This window comes from Melanotaenia boesemani, chromosome 5 (genome assembly GCF_017639745.1).
Source record: "Melanotaenia boesemani isolate fMelBoe1 chromosome 5, fMelBoe1.pri, whole genome shotgun sequence".
NCBI lineage: Eukaryota > Metazoa > Chordata > Actinopteri > Atheriniformes > Melanotaeniidae > Melanotaenia > Melanotaenia boesemani.
In genome coordinates this window covers 16,127,118-16,152,252 of record NC_055686.1, presented here as the reverse complement: position 1 = coordinate 16,152,252, position 25,135 = coordinate 16,127,118, and the positions used below count along the sequence as shown (strand labels likewise).

General features: G+C 38.7%; 1 protein-coding gene across 1 annotated transcript; it reads right to left on the bottom strand.

Moving 5' to 3' along the window:
• Positions 1-831: 831 nt before the first annotated feature.
• On the bottom strand, positions 832-23,647 carry ppp1r14bb (protein phosphatase 1, regulatory (inhibitor) subunit 14Bb). The gene is made up of 4 exons (XM_041985405.1): positions 23,023-23,647; positions 4,124-4,207; positions 3,998-4,030; positions 832-3,902 (listed from the first exon to the last, which is right to left on the bottom strand). Exons 1-4 carry the CDS (start codon positions 23,221-23,223, stop codon positions 3,834-3,836), a joined length of 387 nt encoding a protein of 128 aa, XP_041841339.1. The 5' UTR covers positions 23,224-23,647; the 3' UTR covers positions 832-3,833.
• Between the last annotated feature and the right edge of the window lie 1,488 nt (positions 23,648-25,135).

Sequence of the window (25,135 nt, the reverse complement as noted above, 5' to 3'; positions counted from 1 at the left end):
GTTACGATTTTGATTTAGCATATAAATCCTTAGGAAGGCTTATCAACAAAAGTACATTGAAGAGAATTTTTATTATTCGTAGAGATGATTGCTAATGCAATTTAAGGCCAACAAGATTTTTTAATGGTGTTTTATGTGATAAACTGATCCAATTTCAATGTAGTCATCTAAAAAAGAAAGCACATATTTTTATTTTAAGGTTGCATGTATTAGGACTTAAAATATATCATCTTTACTAAGTCTTGAAATAATATTATAGTGAACTTAAAATAAGATTAAGATATAAGAATAAGATTGTACCTTTATAATTTTAGTGTGAGAAACCTGGGCACAAAGAGAAAGATGAAGGTTTTCCCTCAGTCTCTGATGAGTTGTTATGGCTTTATGCTTCTGACAGCAAAACTCTACTCTGGGCTTGTACAACCCTCCTTTCAAATAGCAAATATACCACTGAGGAAGTATAATGTATTTGTCATACTGCAATCAACCACAAGGTGTCATCAGATGAATGCAGAATGTCTTAAGTAAATTATAGTAGAGAAATCCACACTGTGGACAATTTAGCTTTATCACAGCACAAACAAATGTGGTGCTGATTACACTAATGTCAGTGGTCTACTTAGCCATTTCAGTTTGAAAGTCTTTAAAATGTGTAAGCTGATTACTGGCATGGGATGCACGTCAGGAACAAGTATAGAAGAATAAAGGAAAATACATCATACACATATTACACTTCAAAAAGGTAGTTAATGTAATTGACATTAGTGAATCCCGAACAAATTTGTGTGTAATCTAGAAAGATTTTTCCAAAGCAGAGAGCTGACAAACATCAAGTTTTCATGTTTTTATTAAAGTTGCATAAAAGTGTAACAAAATTGGGCAAAAACAAGACCTGTTGTTGATATTGCTACATTTGTTTGTTGGTTTGTCAAATCATTGTGAAAAAACAAAACACCACAACTCCTCCAGTCTGCATGATTTAGCTCTTGTATTTAGCCTCAATGATAATAATCAGTTTATATAATTGTTTTTTTTTTTGTTTGTTTTTTGCAATTTTTCCCAACAGTAAAAAAAGAGACTTGTCAATAACAGTCTATGAAGGTATCATCCAAACCTGGATTTAAAAATGAAAATCCACTCAAATTCAGCTACTGATTGAACTTGCCTGGTTCAAGCTGACCACCCCCCCACCCCCACCCAAAAAACGGTAAAGCGCTCGATCTGGAAACACCAATAGAAAAGGCAAAAGCAATCGCACCAAAATGCATCTGAATGGATTTCTGTTAAACTACATGTTAATCCAAGGCCTGGCATCAAGAAGTGTCATGATCACAATAAAAATAGACCAGTATTCAAATGGTCAATGCAAATAACATTGTTTATCTAAACAGAATCACTGTATCAAGGCCTAAGTATTAAACACTCACTGCTAAAAAAAAAAAAGAAGAATCTCAAAGCAAGGAGCGACATAAGGTCCAAGATTCCCCACACGCTGTAGTTTTGCTCAGTAACACAATTTGTGTTACCTTTTTTTTTAAAAAAAAATGGATGTCTCCTGTTTATTTGGTTTTATGTAACATAAATAACACCTAAGGCAACATCTGTTTAAAAAAGGAAACTGGGGAAAGAAGAGAAAAAGGGTGGACAAAAGGGTGGAAATGAATGGGAGAAATGACAGAGCAGCAGGATGAAAATGGGCCAAAGCCTCTGTGTGTGTGTGTGTGTGTGTGTGTGTGTGTGTGTGTGTGTGTGTGCTGACAGAAGACAGTGAAGGTCTGCTGTCACTGCAGGTGTTAGTAATCAGTCACAGGAATCACGGCGAATGTTACTGCTTCTGCAGTTGACCAATGGGCTTCAGTGTCGGATCTGATTGGCCCAGGATCAGAAACAGATGGCTTATTCTTGGAGATGATTGGCAGCTGCAGTGAAGGAACACAAATTCTGTGACAACTGTGAACCCGTCTCGCTTTCTCTCTGCACCTGGTGCATGGGCACATCTGCCACAGAGGCAGCTGTGTTTGCTAGTGTGTTTCCTCCACCCCAAGGTGGCCCATGCGTGTCTGAGAGAGAGAAAGAGTGAACACATTAAAGCAGCTTAATTTATAAACAATGGCCTCCCTCCTATTCAGACATCTTAGTGGTGGGTCTACGGACATGACAGGCAGAGGAGGGAGCTTCACAAATGTTTTCAAAAACATGAAGTGATGGTTAGTATCTTCTTGGAAAAGTGAGAAATGATGAGAAAGAGTTGACAGGTTTGGGTACTGTGATTAAAAAAGGCAGCTTAGTTCTGGGGTCCCCTTTTAGACAGTCAAGTGTGTGTGTGTGTGTGTGTGTGTGTGTGTGTGTGTGTGTGTGAGAGAGAGAGAGCAAAAAAGATAAATAAATAAAAAAGAAAGAAAGAAAAAAAATGAAAGAAAAATAGGAACCAGTCCTATACAGGAAAACAAACAAAGAAATGGTCATACAGAACAGCAGAATATACAGGCCCAAAAAACACTCCATACTATAACAGATGTTGCTGTACATTATGTAGCAACATACACTAATAGCATTTAGCAACACAGACATACATGTGTATGTGCAGGCTGGACAGCAGTGGCTTCTGAAGAGTCTCTTGTGGCTGTACTACACATTTGAGGAAAGAAAACGTACTTTTTATTCTACAAAAATTCACATTCAGCCTAAACAAACCTACTTCTGGTCTAGCTTCAAATCAAGATCAGTGTTTTATTTTTTTTTTCTGTCTAAAACTGGTCTGGCCATGTGGCCACTGCAGCCAACCACTGGCTTTTCTTTTTTTTTTTTTAAAAGGTTCAATCACCATTTCCAGGCATCAAATTTTCCTTGTTGCTGTACTAAATATACACCATGCATTATTCTTTGTGGTCAGAAGTTCATATTTTCTTCCCCAAAATGACACAGTGCAGATTTTCAACAGACACACACAAAAAGAAAACAGTCTTTAAATGCACCACTGCAGCAATGCCTCCGTTTAAGGAGGAGAATTATCAAAGACTGTACTGACCCCCCCACCACCCACAAAAGTAATCAAAAAACAAAGAAACAAAAAGGAAAAAAAAAAGAGGAAACCTAAGTGAAGTTATGATCATCATGCCCTCAAACTAAACCAGGAAAATACTAAAGATATATGATTGGTAGCTCGGTCATTTACAAGTTAACCACTTAAATAACAACATAAGGAATCTAACTGGTGGAAAGATAAGCCATGATTAGGCCCTGCTTTCTCCTTCCAACATCCTTCATCTTCACCCTTCAACTCTTTTTTTTCCCTTTGGCTGTTCGGTCTCTTGTTCTTTTTCTACACACTCAGCCGCCCTGTTTTTAGTAATTATGGGACTCAGCTCTTCTCCTCCTCTTCCTCTGACAGATGAAGGGTAGAGCAGATGAGGGTAGGAGGAGAAGAGCTGGGTGAGGAAGAATAGAGCCAAATAATGGCTGCAAGGGATGTAGCAGTAGAGAAAAGGGGAGGAGGTGGGGGCCTGGATTAAGATCATTAAGAAGTCACTTTCAGAATGATTCATTCTTTCCTTTACTTTATTCTCTTTGCTGATGGTTTTTATGAATATAGAAAGTCCAAAACAAAACTAATTCCAATAAAAAAGGAAGAAAAGTGACATGTGGCGCTCAATCCAGGCAACCCTAAAGTACAGCAGAGGGTCTAACCAGAAGGGGGGACAAGGTTCACTTGTAACATTTCATGGTTTTCAGTGAATGAAAGCTGACGTTAAAACGCAAAAGTGGGTTGTGGCAGGAAGACGAGAGGTGAGGGCTGAAGAGGAAAAGAATATGTTGGACAAAGAAGGACCTCATCATTTCTTCTGAGGAGTGGAGAGCTTCTGCATTCCTCGGATCTTGTCAAGCAGCTCTGAGATGAAGTCCTGCAAGGTGTACAGAAAAAACATAACCCATGAGATGTGGATTTTAAGGGGAAGAGGAGCAAACAACTGAAGAAGATAAATTAAACGAACTTTACCTCGGTAGGTTTAAAACAGTCAACCAACAAGTCCTGTAAAAGAGTGAAACATAATATGAAATGTCTTGTGTTTGTGACATGTATGTGTCCCACATGCTCTGACAAAAGTAGAAATGTCTATCTTACCTTGACCCTGGCTGCTCGTTCGACATCACTGGGCATATCCAGCAGTTCATCCACATCTATCTCCAGCTCTGGAATGGCCTCCTCCTGCAGCACATGAAACAAGACAGAAAACACAATGAGGGCCAACACAGGCAGTATAGTCCCATACAACAGAAATAACAGCTGACTTAAGCTCTTATCATGGACATGTGGAAATAAACAAACGCCATCATCATTTTTATTCTCAGTCTCTGTTTAAATGATGTGGTTGTCAGCTTTATGGCATTTTTTCTTTCTTTATGACATGGTGATGAAGGTCCAGTTCTGAACACTAGAGGGTGGTGCACATCCATCCCACATGCTGTGCAGGACAGAAAAAAAAGAGACAAAGATACAGGCATGCAAACAGATTTTGTGAACATGGCATTTCAAACCATGAGAACATTTATTTTAAAGGAAAGAAAGTTTGTGTAAAAGGCTCTTGTCTATTTTTCATCTTCAGCATCCACAAATGAGTTTTGAGACAACAGAGAGCTCTGATAAAAGTCATTTGCCAGTTAAAATATTTACCAAATTCAACATTAAGTTCTTATTGTCAGTCTTTATTTTAAACTAGCATTCAAAATGAATAGCATGTTTTAAAATGTCTATACCCAGCAGGAATTTAAACATTAACTGGTACCAGTAAAATGGTAAAAAGCAAGAAGACTATGCATAAAGTGATTCACTCAGACCAAGTCTTACATTTAAAACTATGTACTCAACTGGTTATCATAGATAGGGAGAGATTCCCAAAGTTAGGAATTTAAAAGCTTGTAAATAAGATGGATGAATATTAATTTTGTCCCATGACATAAAAGGCTCTAACCTGCAGCACACACATGGGAATGGCTATCGACTGTCTCATCTCAAAACTGTATTTGCTAACATGTGAAGCTGTAGTTTTAACAGAGGTAACCATCTGCAGTACAAGAGCAACAAATCAACTTCACCTTGTAGGGATGCAGATCGGTAGCTTGATTTATGACTATACATCGTTTTTCCAATCTGCTTGAAAAGCTGGCATTTCTTTCCTTCATAAAAGATTATATATCATAAAATTCCATGGCAGGAAAGACTCATTACCTTTACAGCATGTGCACCAGTCATATTTACTATTCTGCTATAAAAACAACACTTCATGTAAAAAGTCCATAAACAAAATGAGCAATAATATCGTTTAATCTATCACTTAAATGTGTATAGATTCATTGCTGAATGTGATTCCTTAATACTTAGTGTTTTCTACGGAAAGCAGCTTCTAACTGGTTTCCAATTGTTGACTGGCAAGTGAAAACAGGCTCTAAATCTCCTTTTGACTCTTCAAAGTTAAAGAGCTTTATCTATTTAAAACTAGCCTGTAATTCACATTCAAACTGAACTAACTCTATTAAATAGAAACATGTCCACACTTTCAGATCCAGATAATCAGAGTGTCTGATTTTGATGGCTGACTTTAACTAAGTTTAACCATTTGCTTTCCTCTAAGAAAGACTAGTTGTTAAATAGAGTTTCCTTTTTTTCTCTCCTCATCCTATCAGCTCTTCTTTCTAGTTAATCTGGCGCTCTATAAAAAGTGTCTTCTTTCTCAGTTTCCCCATCTGTCTTACTCACACACTGGCTCAGTGTGCTTTATCAAAGTGGTCCAACACAAGAACACATGCACGTACACTCGTACAAACACTAATTTCCCCCTATTTTGCTGCTCAATTGCTACCCTATACTCAAGTCGTTCTCCAGGAATCTCGCTGTCGCTCCGGTCCTCCCCCTCGGTTGAAGTTGCCCACACCAGCTGTCTCTGCACCTGCCCGACTGCCCCCCTATCTCACCACCCAAACACGCACATAGACTCTGGCTCAGCATGCTGCGTGTGCACATTTGTGTGTCAGATTAGCCGAGCCGTCAGCTTTTCCAGGGAAAACTCAACGTCACACACACCTTACACACAAGGATTAAAGAATTATAAAAATGAGTGTTAATAAGTCTGAACTGACAGCGTGTTTGTGTGTGCGTGTGTGTGAGAGAGAGTAAAGGGTGGGGTATAAGGATTTAATTCAGCACAGGACAGCCTGTGTGTGTGAGATAGAGACTAAAAAAGACAGACAGACCTCCTGTCAGCAAAGCAGAACACACACATGGACACACAAGCTGACATACAGACTGCAATCATCAAAGTCGACAGTGACATAAAAAAAACACGAGGAGGGAATTATGAACACACTAATTCACTTTAAAACATTATGCTATGATATCATCTTGAAGTCAAAGCTCTGGGACACAAACAAATGTGGACATACAGTAAAAAAAAGAATCAGAACTGCTTTCATTGAGGACATAAAAACACCCGGGCTGACACAAAGAAGGATGTGCTCAGTGTGTTTCTATAAGAAGCACGGGAGGGAAAAAAACATGCAAAAAGGGAACATAAGTTAAAGTAATGCCTTGCATCTGTATTTTTTTAATCTATGCACCAAGTTAAATACAATATGCATGTTACTGAAAAGCATGACACTTGTTTAATGCAGCTCATAAGACAATAATTTAACAGACACTGTAAAATCTGTGAAGGGGGGAAGGGAATGCCAAGAGGAAGGAAGGTAAGAGGTTAAGGAGCGTATCGAGAAGAGGGAGCAGCTGAGTCGAGCACACTGAAAGAGAGAAGAGGAGGAGGCAGGGGAAGAGAGACAAGGGAGATGTTGAAAAAGGCCGGAAGACAGGCTTCAGAGAGGAGACACAAAGAAAGCAGGGAATCACGAGGGAGGATTTCCAAAACAATCTTCCAGGCTGACTTGCTGAGTCCGGAGGGGGTTTGCTGTTGTCTGCAGATGTGGTCTGGAATAAACGCTGGCTACAAGATATTGGCATGCTTTGCAGGTTTGTAAGCAAAGTAGTAAGACGTGGGACAATTCAAACAGGTCCAGAAATAAAGGAGAACAGATCCGCTTTATCCTGAGTTCATTGCAATGCATCCAAAAACACACCAGGATCAGTGTTGGTAGGTTGATATGTACCTTTTGTATGAAGCTACTAGGCTACCATTCATCTTAAAGTAGATTGATTACGTCCCTGTGCAGTTGCCCCAAAATCTCCCAGGGGTGTATTTAACACTGAGGTCTGGTTACTGTGAGAATAGATCTGTCACTATAATTATTGACTTATCGTATAATAACAGATTTATTGCTGTGCATGTTCATACATTGATCTATTGTAAGAATGTTATTACTTCAGCTAGCAAAAACAAAAAGCAGGGTTTTCATCACAATTACAAGCAAATGTTTTAAAAATATGGGCTAATATATATATATATATATATATATATATACACACACACCATTTGCTATGTGATGGAGTAGGATGTAATTTAATCTTCAAAAGTCAATATTGTCCTGTGCAGCTGTGGTTTGTTCTCCGGATTGTGGTGATGTAGCAGTAGTAAGTAGCCACAGGTGATTTTTAATAAGAAGCCCAGCTCTTGGCTACAAACAAAGTGATACTGTAAACTGGCATATTGCCCAACTGTATCGTTGTGGCCTTTAAATGTAATTACATTCTTCCTGACAAGCTTGCAAATATGATTCACACACCAGCATCACACTGAGAGAAAAAGCACCAGACAGACACACACTGCTCGTCTACCAGATTCCTGCAGAACAGAATGAGATGTGACAGTATGAGAGCATGTAGTATGAATACTGTGTGTGTGTGTGTATGTCATAGTGCCATTTCTTTCACAAGAGGGCTGTGTGTTGCAGCATCATGCTTGGACAGAGCATGTATCAGACCTGATATATCACCATATCAGCATACATCACCTGAAAAACATAAGCTACACACACATAAGTAGGTCAGTGCCCTTGTTAACAGAAACGCTTATCTCATCTTCTAAAAAAATCTCTGGAAGCTTCAGTTTTGTTTTCTAATTTATCTAATTTACCTCAAATTTGACTAAAACATGATTGTGATTTTTGTCAATGAAAAGTTAAGACACATAATGCCAATAAAAAAAAGTTTAACTACTGAGATTTTACAGTGAAAGTTGCAAGTAAATTATTAACAATGCTGTTAAAGTAATTAGAAAGATGGCTAATAGGACAACAGCATAGGCATATTAACAGAGTTGATGCACTATACGTGAACCCCTTATCTGCATGAGAACTTCACACAAGAGAGCAAAGATGTAAGTAGGTCACAGAGTGCCACCCGCAAGGATTACACAGCATGTGATAACACATTGAGTTTCTGATGTATTTGATAGAATGTGTGTAAACTATGTGCAAGTATGTGCCAACACAAAAGGAGCAACCACTAAGTGTTCAAAATATAAAGAACCAAAGTAAGGCTCAGGTTGAACCAAAGCTGGATGATGGATGACGAATACCAACTTTTGCTTTTCTGCTGCCTCAGTAACTAACTTGGATAAAAATAAACATCAGCATACAAGATGGCCAATCGCCCATTCTGCAACAAAACACACAAACAGTGCTTTGGCGGGGTATGATATGGGGAGTTGGAAGCGAAGGGAAGCAATGGCTGGAGCAGACAGGATAGAGGAAGGAAGACAAGGAAGAAGGAAGAAAAGTAGGCCATGTGGCATTAAACAATGGCATATACTTCCACTGCTGTTTTACTTTTCTAACTTTCATCATCTGACAGATTTACAGCTTATTTTATGAACTGCATGTGTTAATTATTCCCTTTCTCACTGCACAGACAGGGAATCCAGATAGAGGCAGTCAAAATGTGATCTATATGGGTATATTGATACCATGACTGTTTTGAGCTCAGTCCGAGCAGTACTGAGAATTAACACAAGCCTCATAACCCAAGGCTGGTTGACTTGGCAGTGATGAAAGGTACAAAGCATTCATGGACACTGGCATTGACAAATTACAGACACGCTACATAACCACTCTGCAGGAAATGTGAGCACAGGCATTGCTGAAAACGATAACAGATAGCAAAGAATGTCTGACCCAAACATGGTCCACATCTACAGTATTCTTTGGCCCATGTTTAGCCTTAAATGACTTGGTGTTGACTCAGAGTGAGTGTAGATGCCTAATCTCAGCCACAAATCCAACAGACACAGTCCAAGTCTGTATTTCTTTGGGCCTTTGGGTCAAGTTTAAGCCTACAAACACCTGCCACAACCCATGTCAAAGCCAGATTATGCCATTTGGCCCATACAACACTCATAACCCAAGTTAGGACCAGGTCATGACCTTTGGACCATGTCTGGCCAACACAACACCTGACATTGTTATAACTTACCCACGAGTCCCAATATCAGCCCATATTAGGCCCAAATATGTTTGCTACTTGGTTTGTAAGCTGGGTAGGATCAAGAGTGAAACAGCTTACTTACGTATTGCTCAAATCCAACAATTTTCTGGTTAAAGGCTAAAATGTACTACTGCTATTGCTTAACTAAAAATTCACAGAATGAGAATTTACAGTCAGCTGAAGCCGAAAGCACCACACATGAGCTAGTCAGTTCTCTCCAAACTCTCACACTGTAAGCATGTGCAGGCGTATTGACTTAATCATTGAACAAAGGATAAATACAACAAAATAACAGGTGGGGCAAAAATTGAACTCAGGACTGTGACACAGAAAACTTGGGAAGAAGTCGTTCTTCTTTTACAGAGCTTTGCATTAGTTTCCAAGACAAATATAATCTTCTAAGTTCCACCATCATGCTTCAGATGACTAATGAGCCTCCTTACAGACAGCAGCAGCAGTTGCAAATCACTGAAATAACTGATAGTAAACTGGGAGCTAAAAGTTCTCTTGCAGCTATCTGATGGTGGTAAATCATTACATCCTTGTGGTTCATTTGGCAATTTTGTCTACGGTCATCTGATTAACACACACAAACAGACTCACCGGTCGAAACCAGAATGGAAGCAGTGGAAAAGTACTGAGCTCTAAACTGCTTCCTGCTTACTTTCTCCCACTGATCCTTTATCTGTGTTTCATTTGGTACTCGCCCTCTCTAGTTGGCATCACCACTCTGTACGGATTCACCCTCAGTGTATTAGTTTCAGGGCTTCTCATATCATTCAAACCACCTCACTGCAGGCATTAAATCACTTATGATAGAGTGAGATAGAGAGGGGGAGTCACTGAGAGGTCAACAGGGGTGCAGAGATTAGGGATGCACTGTGTCAGTCATCGCCTGCTGCTTTCCATGCCCCTTATACCTCCTTCAGTCACTCACACACACTTATTAGGAATCTGCAGGGCTTATAATAACAAGCTCACTACTGCCTGCTTCCCTATTAGGATCTCCTTTACAAGCAGAAGTACAGCTTTGCTAAAGTCTCTTCTTCCTCTCTGCGACGCTAAAGGGGGCTGAAACATAGGCAGCTACTTCCTGTTTGGGGTACAGGACCTTGGGAGATAATGGGCTAGGGGGAGTTGCAATAGTATCATTGTGTCTGAGAACACTGAACCCTTGAAGAGAGCCTACTTCTGACCTACATTAGCAATACTTGCATGTGTTTGTCGCATGTAATTAATTTAAGTGGTGACTGGCAGCCATGAACTATAAACCACAGCGATCCATACTCAATCCAACGTACTTCATCTAGTGTAAAATGTTGTGTGTGAGCTACTGTACACCTTTTGTTTGTGTGTGCAGTTGATCTCCATCTCTATTGTGCCTCTAATCAGTTGGATGCACTTCCTCACAGGAAGAAAATGATGTCCTGTTTGGAATAATATGAAAAACAGACAAGAGAGCTGCAGGGAGAACGGATGAACTGAAGCAACCTCTTTATAACAAGATTACATGCATTACAGACTCTAGAAAATATAGTTCAATAATCTTGATTAGTCATATTGTTTGAAAAGCTGAAGAAAAATGGAACAAAAGAAGATTTTTTTTTGTATATTAATCAAGTTGGTAATGTTTTTCATGCACTTACTAGAAATAAATAAACATAAATAATGCCTTGAACATATTCTTTGGTAAAAACAGTTAATAAAAAAAACAAAAACAAAACTAAATTTAACACATCTAGCACAACCTAACCTTGCAGTGCCTCCATTTGTTTATGCTCTGCGGCCCCGCCAGCCTTCCTGCTATCACTCCACAGATAAAATGCAAACAGCTCTGTCATGCAAAGTAAAAGCAGGCAGATCCTCCAAAATCTGCTGCTAGTAATTTGGGCATGCTCATATGTTTCCTTGAACTGTGTTGGTTGTTTCTCACGTCTTGCATGTGAATTCAAACAGTCTCCAATAACATTGATAAGATCCTCATATGAAGCCAGGGAAACCTAATTTAATTAGACACAGACTGGTTGTACTTGTGTAATCATCAAGTGACACTGACATGCACTGACGTGCATTGTGATGTAAAGTGATATCTTTGTAGGTGAAGTAATTGAATCATGGTGTCAACCAGAGCTATTTATAAGATATGGATTGACTCGGTTTATACAATAAATAACATTGTCCTCCATGTCATTATCAAATAAAATAATTAGAATTCAAAAACAGAACTGCCTAAAAGAAAAAGTGTTTAACAACATTTTTAGGCATTTAAACAAAGATGCTGCTAAAACTCAAGCTCACAGATCTAGAGTTAAAATGTAGAAGGTAACCTAACTCTGACCCTCAAAAGCAGCCTATAGTCATGCCTGCTCGCTGTGGATTTGAATGATTCATGCATCAGTTTGTTTGGGTTAGCTGAATGCTTCAGCAGTTTCTGTGTGTTGGACACGTCTGCAGCTTCTCTGTAGAGGCTCTGCTGCTCCCTCAGGGTCACAACTAGCCCTGGGTAAACTGGTAGTGTTCTGGCAACTGTGTGGAGCTGCTGCTGTATAACGCTTACCAACCACTACATGGTGGCACAGCTTGTTACTGCTGTTATCATCAAACTGTCAGCAAAACTCTGAGATGTACTGACAGAAATATCAGTATTCATTGCTCAAAATGGAAATGTTACTTCATTGTTTGCAGGCTCTGACCAGAAACAGCAGGCGAGTTGCTGTCATTTCAACCTTTACCAAGTCAGATGAAATTCACAGAACTGTTTCTATAACACATATTGTGCATCAAGTCTTCTCCAAAACAGGCTAAAACTATTTATTTAAAACCATTTCCATCTATCTTTTGTAAATCTTCATAATGTAAAGCAAAAATGGCAAATGGGAGCCCAGCTGGTTACTATCAGAAAGCCACCCTGACTGAAATACTTTGCATATGTACTAGGATTTGTTTGGAGTAAATCTCAGAGTTGCATTTAGAATCATTAAAGTATTGTAAAGTATAAATTCATGAGAGTCATGCAGTTCATACTAAAAGCTTTGTTCAGACTCCAGGCAAATTTTTGATCTTTAGGTCAGATTGCACTGTTCTATGCAAACATCAGATTTGTGTCTATGCAATATTGACCCATCTGTGTGGCCTTCTATTTTAGTAAAGAAGGCTTATACTGTTGGTACCTAGTACCTTCCAGCTTAGCTGGCACAGAAACCTGCTCCCAAGGTGCAGGCAGACGACCTGTTTCAGACTGTTGTCCTCCATAATGCAGCATTGTAGAAAAGTAGCAGCCGTGATTACTGCTCAGCACTGTTATACTGGATTTCACATTATAGACATGAGCTATGTAACTCAATGCCACTGTGTTTATATAGCACATTTCAAACAAAAAGGCTCTACTAAGCAAAAGTAATAGTTAAGAGTTAAAGACTATGGCAGTAAATAAGTAGAAAAAGGGGAAAAAATTACTAATCAGAGTGGGTAGAATCGCAATATGCAAACAAAATAAAATAAATCAGATTTGCATCAAGTCTTCTCTGAACTAATCTTAACAGGCTGATGTTCAGTAGAACTGCTAAGATATTCACTTGTTCAGTAGGAGTTCAATTGAAAGGAAAAGCTCAACTAAAGCACTACTAAAAATAAAATTTCAGCTCCTGGATGAAAAGTTTCTGAAGTCATCAGGATACAATCTCTTACAAGAATAGCTTAGCTGGTAACAAGCTAATGAATTAAGTTTATCCAAAAGGACAAAAGTGTTGTTTTCAAGTTTACCTCATCAACAAAAGCACACGGTCACTGTCAACTTTATACAGCATTAATAAATCTCTGTTTAAACTTCACAGCAATTCATCTGGTAAGTGACCATTAAAAATAAATCAGCTTTATTATCACAAGTGAAATTCAATTTTCACTTTTAAAAGAAAAGAAGAATATAAAGTTCATGTTTTAATTTCAGCTGGCTCCAGGTAAGTGAACAAAACTAATACAGACACTGAAATTGAAAAAATAACCTTTGGCTGCAATCTTTTAACTTGTGATTACAACATAGCGTCTCTGCCTCCATCATAGCAAACACACTATACATCCCCCTCTCTCTCTCTCTCGTGCTCTCTCTCTCTTATCAGCCCACTCCTCTTCGAAAATTCCTCATCTGGAATATATCCATCAGACAATATCTCAAGTACCCACTTTCACCCTCCATCTCCTCTTGAGCAGCAGAGAACAAGGGCAGCTGTGAGACTGAGACCAGAGAGCTTCACAGCTTCAGACATGGTGTTTATGTTCTGTGTGTCCATATTAGAAAAAGTTGCCTTAGGCATGTCAACAATAAGATTTGTCTCTTCAGTCAAGTACTCATCACTGGCTCAAACAATAATAAAAATTACTAAAACATTACAACACAGAAAATAGAGATCAACCACACGCACACCGTGTAAACACTTGTCCTCTACCAGCCAGAAGAGCTGAAACCACTACAATTGGTCTGAAAGAAGAGATTACGTGGAGATTAAAGTAAGAATGCATACAAACAAGGATTACTGCAGATTATCATTATGTCACTCTTGGCAAGTAGTTCAGACACGATCAACGGGTTTAACATTTACTTGTTCATTTGCCATTTCATTCACTGAACGGCTTGTGGTGGAAATCTTAGTTTATATGGATTAGCAAAGGTTCTTAGTCTTATTCACTTTCAGTACTAGTCTACACGTAGAAGAACAGTATGTAAGAATTGTATCTGTTCACAGATGTGGTGTTCTCATAGACAAAATAGCGGGTGTCCTTCACCACCTGTGTTTGACATTGTCTTTCCCCAGGCTTGATAGATAAAACGGTAGACACATCTTCTCCTACAGTTTTTATTCTGAAGTCCTGTGGCTCTGCAGGATAGCTCTCCTTATGCATAAGATTTTCAATAAAACTCACGAGTGGATCCTTCTCATAGAGACTCTTGGTAAATTATTTTCCTAAACTTCTATTCTGAGTTTCTGGCAGGAAAGCAGATCACAAGTTCAGGCTCCTTTTTAAATACTTTGCCCATCAGTTTTTAATCCACTGTTTGTACTTTTCAGTCAGTACTGAGATGCAATCCATATGGATTTCAAAAGGGTTCAGAAAACATTAATATTATTCATACAGATCAACCCTCAACATGATCCCTGATCTCTCAAATACTTGCAACACAATGGATAATCTGATCTAATGTTTTGGTTCATTTCAATATTCAGGCAGTCAGCATAAGACTAAAGCTGGGGCTGTTCACTGTCCAGTGCAATGCATGTGACCTATTTTACTCTAATCTTTAGTTAAATGGACGAGGACTTTGCTTCATGAGTGAATGAAATAGATACAGCACCCATCTTTATTATTTAGAGAGAAGGAAACTAATTTCTTTCCCAATGAGTCAGCAGCTTGTTAACATTCCTGTCAGTCAGGCACAATGCCCAAATATGGTCATTGGTTCCTTCCTGCTCAGAAACCTAATCCAAATGAATCAGTCTCAGTCAGACACATAAAGTAAATAACGCTCCATCTTTTTAATGTGTACCACTAATGTATAGTTAATTTAGTATAATTAGATGTAAAAAAAAATAATAACTTAATAATCTGTTGGGTGTCTGTCCATCTGTTCACACTTCTTTCATCCATCCATTTCATCACACATCAGACATTTGAACCAAAGCAGTTTGAGTAACCGGCCAAGAATCCTACCATGCTGTCTCTACGTTTCCTGAATGCTGTGATTCCACGAATACCTAAAATAAGTTTCACAGTAATAAACAGAGAACATATGAAGTAAACAGGCAAACCTGTTAAGAATCTGTAGCTTCCTGGGACTGGCAGGAGGTCTAGAAATCACCAAAACAGCAAAAAATAGCATTATACTTCTAAATTAAGTGTATTTTTCTATCAATTTAACATTTAAAAACATTGAAAAACACATTGTAAGTCTAAGATGTACTGCATATACCGTGGAAACCCTCACACGTCCTCATTTTGGTCCATCATAAAATATTTTCCTGCCCGGGCTCATGTTTAATATTTTTTGACATACTGATTTGTGAGATTGTATCATTAATTTAGCTATGGAATCTTTTGCAAATGAAAATACATTGAATCCTTTGTAGAGTAAAGACAACAGAAGATAAATATACACACATACAACATTATCAGAGACTGAATAAAGTCATAAACTGAAACACTCCAATGCTGCCATCTGCCCTGATGCACCTTCTTTGGACTGAAACACTGAATAAATCAGTGTCAACTCAATAAACCTGAAAGCATAATTTCCAAGAATACCTCATGGTGATATAACTCTATACATATGATACTCCAGCTGATGCCAGCTTCATCCCCAGCCGTTAGATACAGAAACATGCCTTGGTTGTTTCACTCTTTTCATATGGTTTAACACAGAGGCCAATAAACCCACCCAAAAGAAGCTGTTGGTTCATCTCAAAGCACTACTACAAAGACAACACCCTAGAGCCACATGCAGTAATAACACAAGGCGTGTAATGAGCTGGATCACCAGCCTGCACTGAAACATAATACTTAAAGGTTCCCAGGTTGGCGTGGTGTAAGACAATCCGTACATACGTGCTTCAGTGGCTGACAAATGACAGAAGAGCATGCATGACGTATGTGACAAACAGCAAAGCAAATAGTCCTGCAAAAGTTCACACACTCTTCAACAACTACATGCCAAGGTGTTCATTGGAGTCTTAGTTTTACATTTTATTTTCCATGGAAAAAGAAAATCTACAAATCATTTGTAATTACTGTAATGATTCCCACAGGTCTCCAAAATCTTAGTCCTGCTAGTGCAATACAAATTTTTAAACTATCTTCCCATTCAACCTGCATCAAGAACCTCATGGGCCTATTTTGTTCACCTTTTGGATCTCCACATGTTATGAGCAATAATGTTTATTAAAGGTTTGCCATATATTTTGAACTACTAACAGTTACTTTACATGCACAACTTATTTTGAGTTGATGATGTTAAAAGTTTGATAGTTTCTGTTGTACTGGCCTGCAGCAAAGATATTTATTCAGTGTTTAATCTTGCCATCATTGGTTGTAGTTTATATTTAAAAAAACAAGGGAACTAAACTAAGTTTTCAGAGCTCATAATGGAGAGAAAAAAAAGCTTTATAAAAGATTTGAAAACAGTGTGAATCTTCCCTGATTCATTTGATAACTTTGTGAACTAGTGTTAATGGGAAAAAGCTTGTGTTTGTTGCTTGTTGTAATACAGGACTATAAATATATCATGACTGCATTGTGTCCCACTTAATTTCTAAGTAGCATTGATAAACATGTGAGGAATCTTTAAATAAAAAGCACCTTGTTAGCATTGTTTTATTCCTCTAGTCCATGTTGCCCAGCCTTTCAAACCTTAAAATCCACAACACTCAAAAAGTCAAACACAACAAAGTTTAACCACAACTGCCTGACAAATGAGCATTTACTAATTGAATTTAACACTGCCATGAGTCTTTGGACTAACCAGCTTGAAATTGCCCTCAGTCACCAACCCCCCTCGGCTTGCAACAATAAGCTAATGACAGAAGGAGGAGCTCCTCCAGGCGCTGAACGGAAACTGGTTACATACAACAAAATCTGTGTTCCACTCAAATCATCCCACTGCTCTGAATTTCTTCACCTTGGTATACATTTTCACAGATGTGTTCAGTTTTTTTCTTCACCGCTTACACTGCATTCAAATTCAAACTGAGTCCATACACACTCCAAATTTTAGACATTTCATGTCACTGCTACCCATACTGCCTTGTGACATACACAACAGTAGTGGACTACAAGTGATATGAATTTCTCTGATAGTATAAAATCAATTAAATCTTGAGGTATTTTTTTATTTAACGCTTGCATCTGTATAGATGAAGTTAATCTAATAAACTTTGCAAGTCATATTAATCTGGGTTTCATGACCACTGCTTCATTGCTGATGGTCAAACATTTCTTGTAGCATCAGTAAGTAATATACAGTAAAAAGAACATACTGATAAAATGAGATTAAGTGGGATATCCTAAAGTTAGTTTTAGAATCCATAAAAACACTCGCAAGTGTAGTTTCACAATTTACCACTAAGATGTGTATATGTGTGTAAATCTTCAAGAGTTTAAGGGTATTGGTTTTTAATGGTAGTTGTTCTTAGTACTGAATGTGTCTGTCTCAGTTTTTCCTTTCTCACACAATTCCTGTGACAACAATCTAAAGCATTCCTTTACATGACTCAAATCCCTCTCCTTCTTCATCTATGCGTTCTCTCACATGGCGGTTTTAACGTCCTTCTGATCTTACTCACACACAGCCCCCAACATACATCCTTAGCATATCCTCAGCCTCCTCACAACTCACATTACTCATGGCTGTTGTCCACTTCTTCAACTTGGCTGATTCATTTAAAAAAATGTTCACTTAGTCAGTATGTTGGTTAGCACATGCTGATTCATGCCCTCCCTTCCCCAAGCAGCCAGAAAGACAACTGTGTGTTCCGCATGTACTACCACACGTAACCTATTAACAAGATGTGTGTACATCTGTCTGTGTGCAAATGTGTGTGTGTGTGTGCACACACTGGTGTGGGGGGTGTATACAAAGACAGTGGAGTCTTTCACTCATGCTGTGCAACAACCCTTCTTTGTAGCTGCTCTCTTATGAAACAGGGTAATACTTATTGGTATTCAGACCTGTAAGTGCACGCTTTAAGGGAATGTTGCACACAGTCTGTGTTTTTGTGCACATGTGTGACCTCTTACCACACCAGGGTGGTTTATCATCTGGCTATAATCATCACTTCTCTAAATTTTAGACATTTGAGAGCCAGAAAATGAGATAAAAATCTATTAACAAAGTTCCTCATGAGAACAACAACGTACCGCAGAACATGTGATCAGACTTTCACATTACTGGGTGCAGATAAAACCAACCTTTTCCTGTCTTGTGTGAAGTATCATTTTGTTTTTATGTGAGTTATTAGGCTTTGATGTTAAAATTTGAGCACAATTACTCTATAATGATAATGTTCTGTTTTGATGGGATTGAATCAATAAACTTAATTTAATCATTTAGCATTATGTACTTTTTTGTTGATGACACCCTTGTTTACCTCTGAAGTTTGTGTACATTACGTACATTAAGTTAAACAGAAGTATTACATGTTTAGTTTTTTTTTAACTCAGACAGCTGCTGCAACATTAACAGACTTGCTGACATCTGATGGCTACATGATGACTAAAGCAAGTATTTCATCAGACTCATTGGGGAAAATAACATGTTCCAGCAAGATTTCAACACTCTTCATTTGCTATTACATTTATAACTGCTGATCTATGTACACACTCTGAATTTAATAAACAGAGAGATCAAGTCAACAATCATGTTTTTTTTTTTTTGTTTTTTTTTATAAGAACAAGTGTTGGGATTAAAAACTGCTTTTATACTTTTCGGACTAAATAAAGCCAAATAAGGCTGTTATCTACTCTACTGGCCTGCTTGGCTTCTGATGCCTTTAGGGACATTATGAGTGATTAATGTGATACAATGCTTTAAAAAAATTATATATGATTAATATTCTGAGGTCATATCAAACTATTTTCTGATTTTCAACTAAACTCATCTGCAGCTTACCAACATTTTGAAATTAAGGTGAATAGAGCATTGGTTGTTATTTCGAGGTCAAAAGTCACGCAAATCAAAAGTGAGAAAGCAGAGCTTTTATGACTACAATTTTATTTGCCAGTAATGCTTTATATTATAAAGCATGCAGTAGCACAAACACTTTCTCCTTCTTGGACTTCCCTGCCTCCTCCTACTACATTTTCCTTCTCCTCTTGCCATCCCTTCTTTTTTCCCTTTTTCTTCCCCCGTTTGTTGCATTCCTGCTCACCAATCCTGCCTCTGTTCTCACTCATATTCCCATCTGTGTTGATGTGTGCATATGTGTGTATGTGTGGCCACGTAGGACCCTGGAGTTTAGGGACTGGTCCACACACCCACTTCACTTTTAACTATGTAGCTACTGGTTGGCTGCAGGACAATTAAGAACTATAAAGTTAAAGGAGGGAAAAAAGTTTTTACAGACAAAAAAAATTAACAAGGCAGCAACTGTGGAAATGATGCCAAGAGTGGAGTGAAATTAGATTATTCTGCTAAAATAGGAGCTGTGGACTTGCCGTTTTCCCCAGAGTAAACTCTAACTCACTTAGCACCTCATACAAAAAGCCACTAATAGAGTAGAGGCTCAACAACAATGGAAAAAGTGTAGACAATATTTATGGAACAGTAGTGTTTAACAAAACACTGTCTGCCAGTTATCTGTCAGTTTAGGGTTTCTGATTATAAACTACCTTAGCTGGGTTTAAAAATAAACAGTGGGATTGGGATTGTGGGATTTGGAGGCTCCACTGCAGCTGTTCCCTTTACCCCCACCCAGACATACCATCACAGCTGTATCAGATAACCTCAGGGACCCCTCTATTAACAACGCCCGATGCGTTCCAAATGTTTTTATTAAACTAATCTTAAACAAAATGATAGTTGACATTCCACTTTATTTCCTAAGAAGTTTTGACTTACCATTTCTACTGCTAAACCATTCAATTTAACCAAAGAAAGTAATAGTCATCAACATTTCTACTAGATTTTTCAATGCACACTCTCTTTCAACTACATAAGTGGATATATATAATCCCAGTTCTGAATGTTTGCTCTCCCTTAAAAAACCAGAGAGTGTTTCTTTTGCAATAAAAGACCCCCATTATTGTCTCCTGTTGGTAAAGCTGTGCTAATATGAAAATAACTGTAATTATAATCCTGCAATAATAAAAATGAGGGATTTTTGCAAATGATGCAATTCTACTAAGCTTTTTTCTTTTTTTTTACTAAATGGATGCAAGTTTTTCCCACTGCATGGGTAACCAACATAAACATTTAACAAGCCTTGTTGCCATGGAATCATATGAAGGCTCAGCACCAATACCCATAGCAACTCTGACTGATAGGCTGACTAAGTGGCTGGATGAATATCTGACAAGCTGGTTGGCAAAAATGACTGGCTGATGGCTTGTAGCTTGTTTGAAGGCATTAAATGAATGGGTAAATGGTTCATAATGAATTCCCTGCAGAGCAAACTCTGCGTGATTTTATTAATAGTGAAAACATACTTAAACAAAAGGAGAAAGAGAAATCAGGGGCGGACTGATAGAGAACAATAAATGATGATAATGTAGTGACACATAAGAAATAAAAAGGAGCAAAACCCAGCATGCCCCATGTCTTCGTCAGGGAACAGGGTTCTCCCGGTAGCCACTATGCTCCCTGACCTGTTAAAGCTGCCTCTCCAGTGCTCAGCAGCACGTGCTCCACAGCTTCTACTATAAATGAGCCCAATGTGTCTCCATCAGTGAACCAACTGTAAATTAATCTCTTTGTTGTCTAATAGCCTCACTGGAGACTGGATCAGGACTATGAAAAGGGGGAAATACTGTGGACGAAAGCCAAAAATAGTCATCACATTTAGAGCTGAATGAGGAATGTGTGTCTAAAAATGTATAATAAATCATTAATATCCCATTTACACGACTATAAGCTGATATGTCTGCAACCTCTTTGCCAGGCTCAAGTTTTACCATGTAGACTCAACATATGTTGTCGTTGTACGTTCTTTGGGAGGTCCTTTTAGGTCTTTTTACAGACCTGATAAACAGACTAACTGCAAATCATCAGTGCATTAAAGCATGCATGACTGAGTGGATTACTGAAATAAAGTTGGATGTGGGATGGACAAATAATAGAAAGAATCTGAGAGATAAATTGTGATGCTGGGGCTTTTTCTGGATTAAAATTAAAACCAATCTTATCCCAAACGGAAGCCAGAAAGATCTGCATTTTAAAAACCCACTTTGTCTTCTAGTTAGCTATATAAAAAGAAAAGCATGGCTGTGCTGCTGCCAAGCTTTTCTCCTGAGCTCATTCACTCAGACGTTTTGAACTCTGCAGAGTTCGCACAGAGCACATTCATCCAATACTGGCACACAATCAAATCATGTTGATTTCTAAACCCTCTTCAGGCCATTTAATGACCTCTGCTAGCTCTTTTACGTATGAGATATCATTTCACAGGATATTCCTTTCGCATTATTCATTGTGAGAGCCGTGCGCTTAACAAAATGTGCAAAGTTAAATTAAACCAAAACCTGTCCCAAACAACAGTTTGTGCATGATTGCCTGTGGATAGATGTTATATTTGGTTAAAGGAATCCACCGGAATGGATTGTTGGCTTTTATGTGTAAATATACCACCGAGGAGAAGATCCCTAGTGTTTACAGACAACCTGTCTGCAGCATGACAGCAACCTTACCATAATAGCAACGGTCAGTGCCTCCCTTTACATGTCCGTATGTGTGCATTGGTACAAGTTCCAAGAGCAGGAACCCTCCCTGTTCAACTTTTCCAGTTGAAACTTTGAAAGCATGATTGCCTGTAGCTGTCCTGTCTTTTTTTCTCTGTATGTCTGCTGTAAATTCTTGAAACCCGCTAAGTCGTTGTATTCCCCACACTAGGAATAGAATGTGGGTCAATGCCAGCTCAGTAGCGTGGACATGAGCTTACCAACTACTGACGCCAGCAGCCACTTCACAGCTGCCGCCAGGTTACATTTGAAACACATGGCCCTACATGTGTCACCAAAACCAAGGGTATGATGTGGTGCACAGAAGCTCTAATGGCAGCTACAGCTAATGGCTATGCAAAGTCATCACTACAGGCATAGAGATCAAGATGCATGACTACACCCCTCTAGTAAGAAAGATCAGCATCATCATTTTGTTTCCCATTTGCCCCCATTCTGATAAAACTTAACCCTAACTCATCTTCTGCTTCATATAAATGCTTCCAGTTAGAAAAGATAAGAAGATGAAGGATGGGATCTACACTTGTGAAGCTCCCCAGACATAACTACAGAAAAATGTCCTCATTTTCCATCTTTAAGTAATTGTTTGTTAGGACAATAACTTAATGGAACATGTACAACAGGAGTTCATTTTCGATCATCCACTCACAAAAAAATGAAAATAATTCACAGGTGTGCTTTAAATTTTTTCAGCCAATCAGAACAAAGAACTAGGCCTGCTTATTACACATCAGGCTATAAAACAGCATGTGCCACATTTAGCCTACCTGTGGGTGAGCGCAGGAAGTTCACCACATGGCTCTAGTGGAATAAATTAATGGGTTTTAATGGCATCTTTTGGTTTGAATGTTCACAGGCTCTTTTGTATTATTTATTTATTTTATTTGTGTCTTTGTTGCTTACCTTACTTACTTGGGGCCCAGATAGTAAAGAGTTTTAGACTGTGAAACAAGCAGAGCTAGGCTAAAAGCACTAACAAAGGGCCTGTTATGTTTCTTTATCAACTATTTGCACTATGAATCTGCAGAGAGACGAACCCCACAGCTGACACAGACTGACTTATTAATACCATAGAGCTCTTTTACTTAGGCTAGCAGAGCCGCCTGATCAATAAGCTGCGTTCGATCAGTTTTGAGGCCGGTTATTGTTTGGGGGGTCTTTACCTCGCAGTCGTAGAGGTCCGTTAGCTGGTCGATAATCCACTCCTCCAGGTTCAGTCTCTTCCTCAGCTCCTTTCGGTCATATTTGACGGTAACGCGTCCCTGCTTCCTAACGGGTGTCTCCGGTTCCTCTGTGGTGCCGGCCGGCGTCTGGAAATATACCCGGGGTTGAGGGCTCGTTTCCGGGCTTGTTACAGCTGCCATTGTCGCTTGGTTTTGGGAAGAAAGAAGATTCCCCCCCGGAGGTGTGGAAGTGTGAAAAGGGGGTGGTTAAAAGCGGTCTGAGAGTCTTGTGTTTTTCCTCACTGAGCAACCCCGGCTGATGAATACGCGACTTGAAATCTTTCCGGAGAGGAAGAAACGACGCCGGACCTGATGCTTTTGTTGCCCAAAAATCGCTCAAAGGGACATTTGAGGATGTCCGCTTCCACAACACAAAAGAGACCGACGCTTACGTTAAAGCGTAAAGTGTAACCGACTTATCGGGTTATTTACAACATGCAGACCCTGCTTATATATTTTTAAAAAATGCAAAGCAGCAGAGACAGAGCCGGCCTCAACTCTTCAATGAGTACAAAGAGAAATCACACGTCGGTCTCTCTTTCGTCCCCACGAGAGGTGCGTGCGCGCGACTGGACTCGAGCGCTTCTCTGACGTAGCGAAGGAGGAAAAAAATAAAAGGTGACCCAACAGTTATCCAGTATTGTGACCGTTTATGACATTTAGTGTCTTAAAATTTATATATAATGATCACAGTAAATAAATATTAAAATAAAAACTTCACCTGAAATTGCTTACATTGTTTAATTTCAGTTAATGCTCAAATGTCTCAATTTCTCACCAAACATCTAAGATTATAAAGTAAGTCCAAAAAGTTAGAACTTTAACACCACAAATGTCATTACATTTCAGCTCAGTACAGGCAAAAATAGCATAGACATGAGACGAGAAAAATAAATAAAGGTATAAGTGAAATATTACATCACACATTCATGCTATTCAAGTAAACTTAGCATAAAAAAGTAAGAACATTTAATTTTTGTTGAGTATTTCTTTGTTTTAACAGTGCTCCTTGGCAACAAATCTTGCACCATTGCAAATGTTTTTTTATTTTTCTTTTAAAAGGTGCCATATTTGGAAGGAAAAAATATTTTTGAGATGAGCAGCAGAGTTGTGTGGATTGTGCCTGTTAAAAACTTGCCAGCCTCTCTCTGCCAATGCCAAACAGCTACTTATTCTATTGACTCTTGTTTTGAGCTTCTGGTACCCCAGGTACTAACAATCAAGTGTCTGATTGGCACATGTTTGGGAGCACCTGTGAGCTACAGTGGTCTGTTAGGATTTGTCAGAAGTATAGAGAAGATGCAGAGAACACCATGCCTATTGCTACACAGAAAACAGCTTATCGTGGAGGCAGTGTGATGGTGCAGGACAGCATCTCCCTCACTGGAAAAACAAAGCTTGCAGTCCTGACCTCAACTCCACTGAACATTTATGGGATCGGTTTGGACGTGCTGTTCGTGACCAACACAACTTCATTGGCTGACCTCCAACAAACACTGGTTGATGCCACCCGATAATGGGATGCCATCCCACAGCATAGTGTGACCAGGTTGGTGACCACCATGAGGAGGAGGGGCCTCCTCTAGCTGTGTATGGTTCTTTTCACATACTCTGATACTCTCATACAAATGTGACTAACTTACTAATGTGGCACATTTTAAAAGGGAGATAAACAGTCTCTCTAACGATATAAGAGTTATGAACAAGAAGCTCTATTGCAACAAAGAAATACAAATTTCCTTACTAGCATCCTCTTTTCATGGACATCACATATTTTGGTTGTCTGCACCATAATACTAATTCTGTGTAGCTGGAACCTGCCATTTGGTGGTGTCAGATTAGACAGTTTAAAGTTTAGTTTTAAATGCAGACACAGCAGACAAGTAGGTACAAGACTCTCACTGATGCTCCAGTATTATTAGACTTCAATCTTCTAAATGACTTTTACTTGTAATTTTACATATTTTTATAGTTACTTTTACTGGATGGAAGTTTCTGAGTATTTCTTCCACTACTTCCTCCATACTTGAGCACATTCTTCTTGGTTCAGCAC

Coding starts and splice junctions, on each gene's coding strand:
- ppp1r14bb (XM_041985405.1), bottom strand. CDS start 23,223: ATGGCAGCTGTAACAAGCCCGGAAACGAGCCCTCAACCCCGGGTATAT. Junction 4,208..23,022: donor CGGACCTCTACGACTGCGAG/GTAAAGACCCCC, acceptor CATGTGCTGCAG/GAGGAGGCCATTCCAGAGCT. Junction 3,903..3,997: donor ACTGTTTTAAACCTACCGAG/GTAAAGTTCGTT, acceptor TACACCTTGCAG/GACTTCATCTCAGAGCTGCT.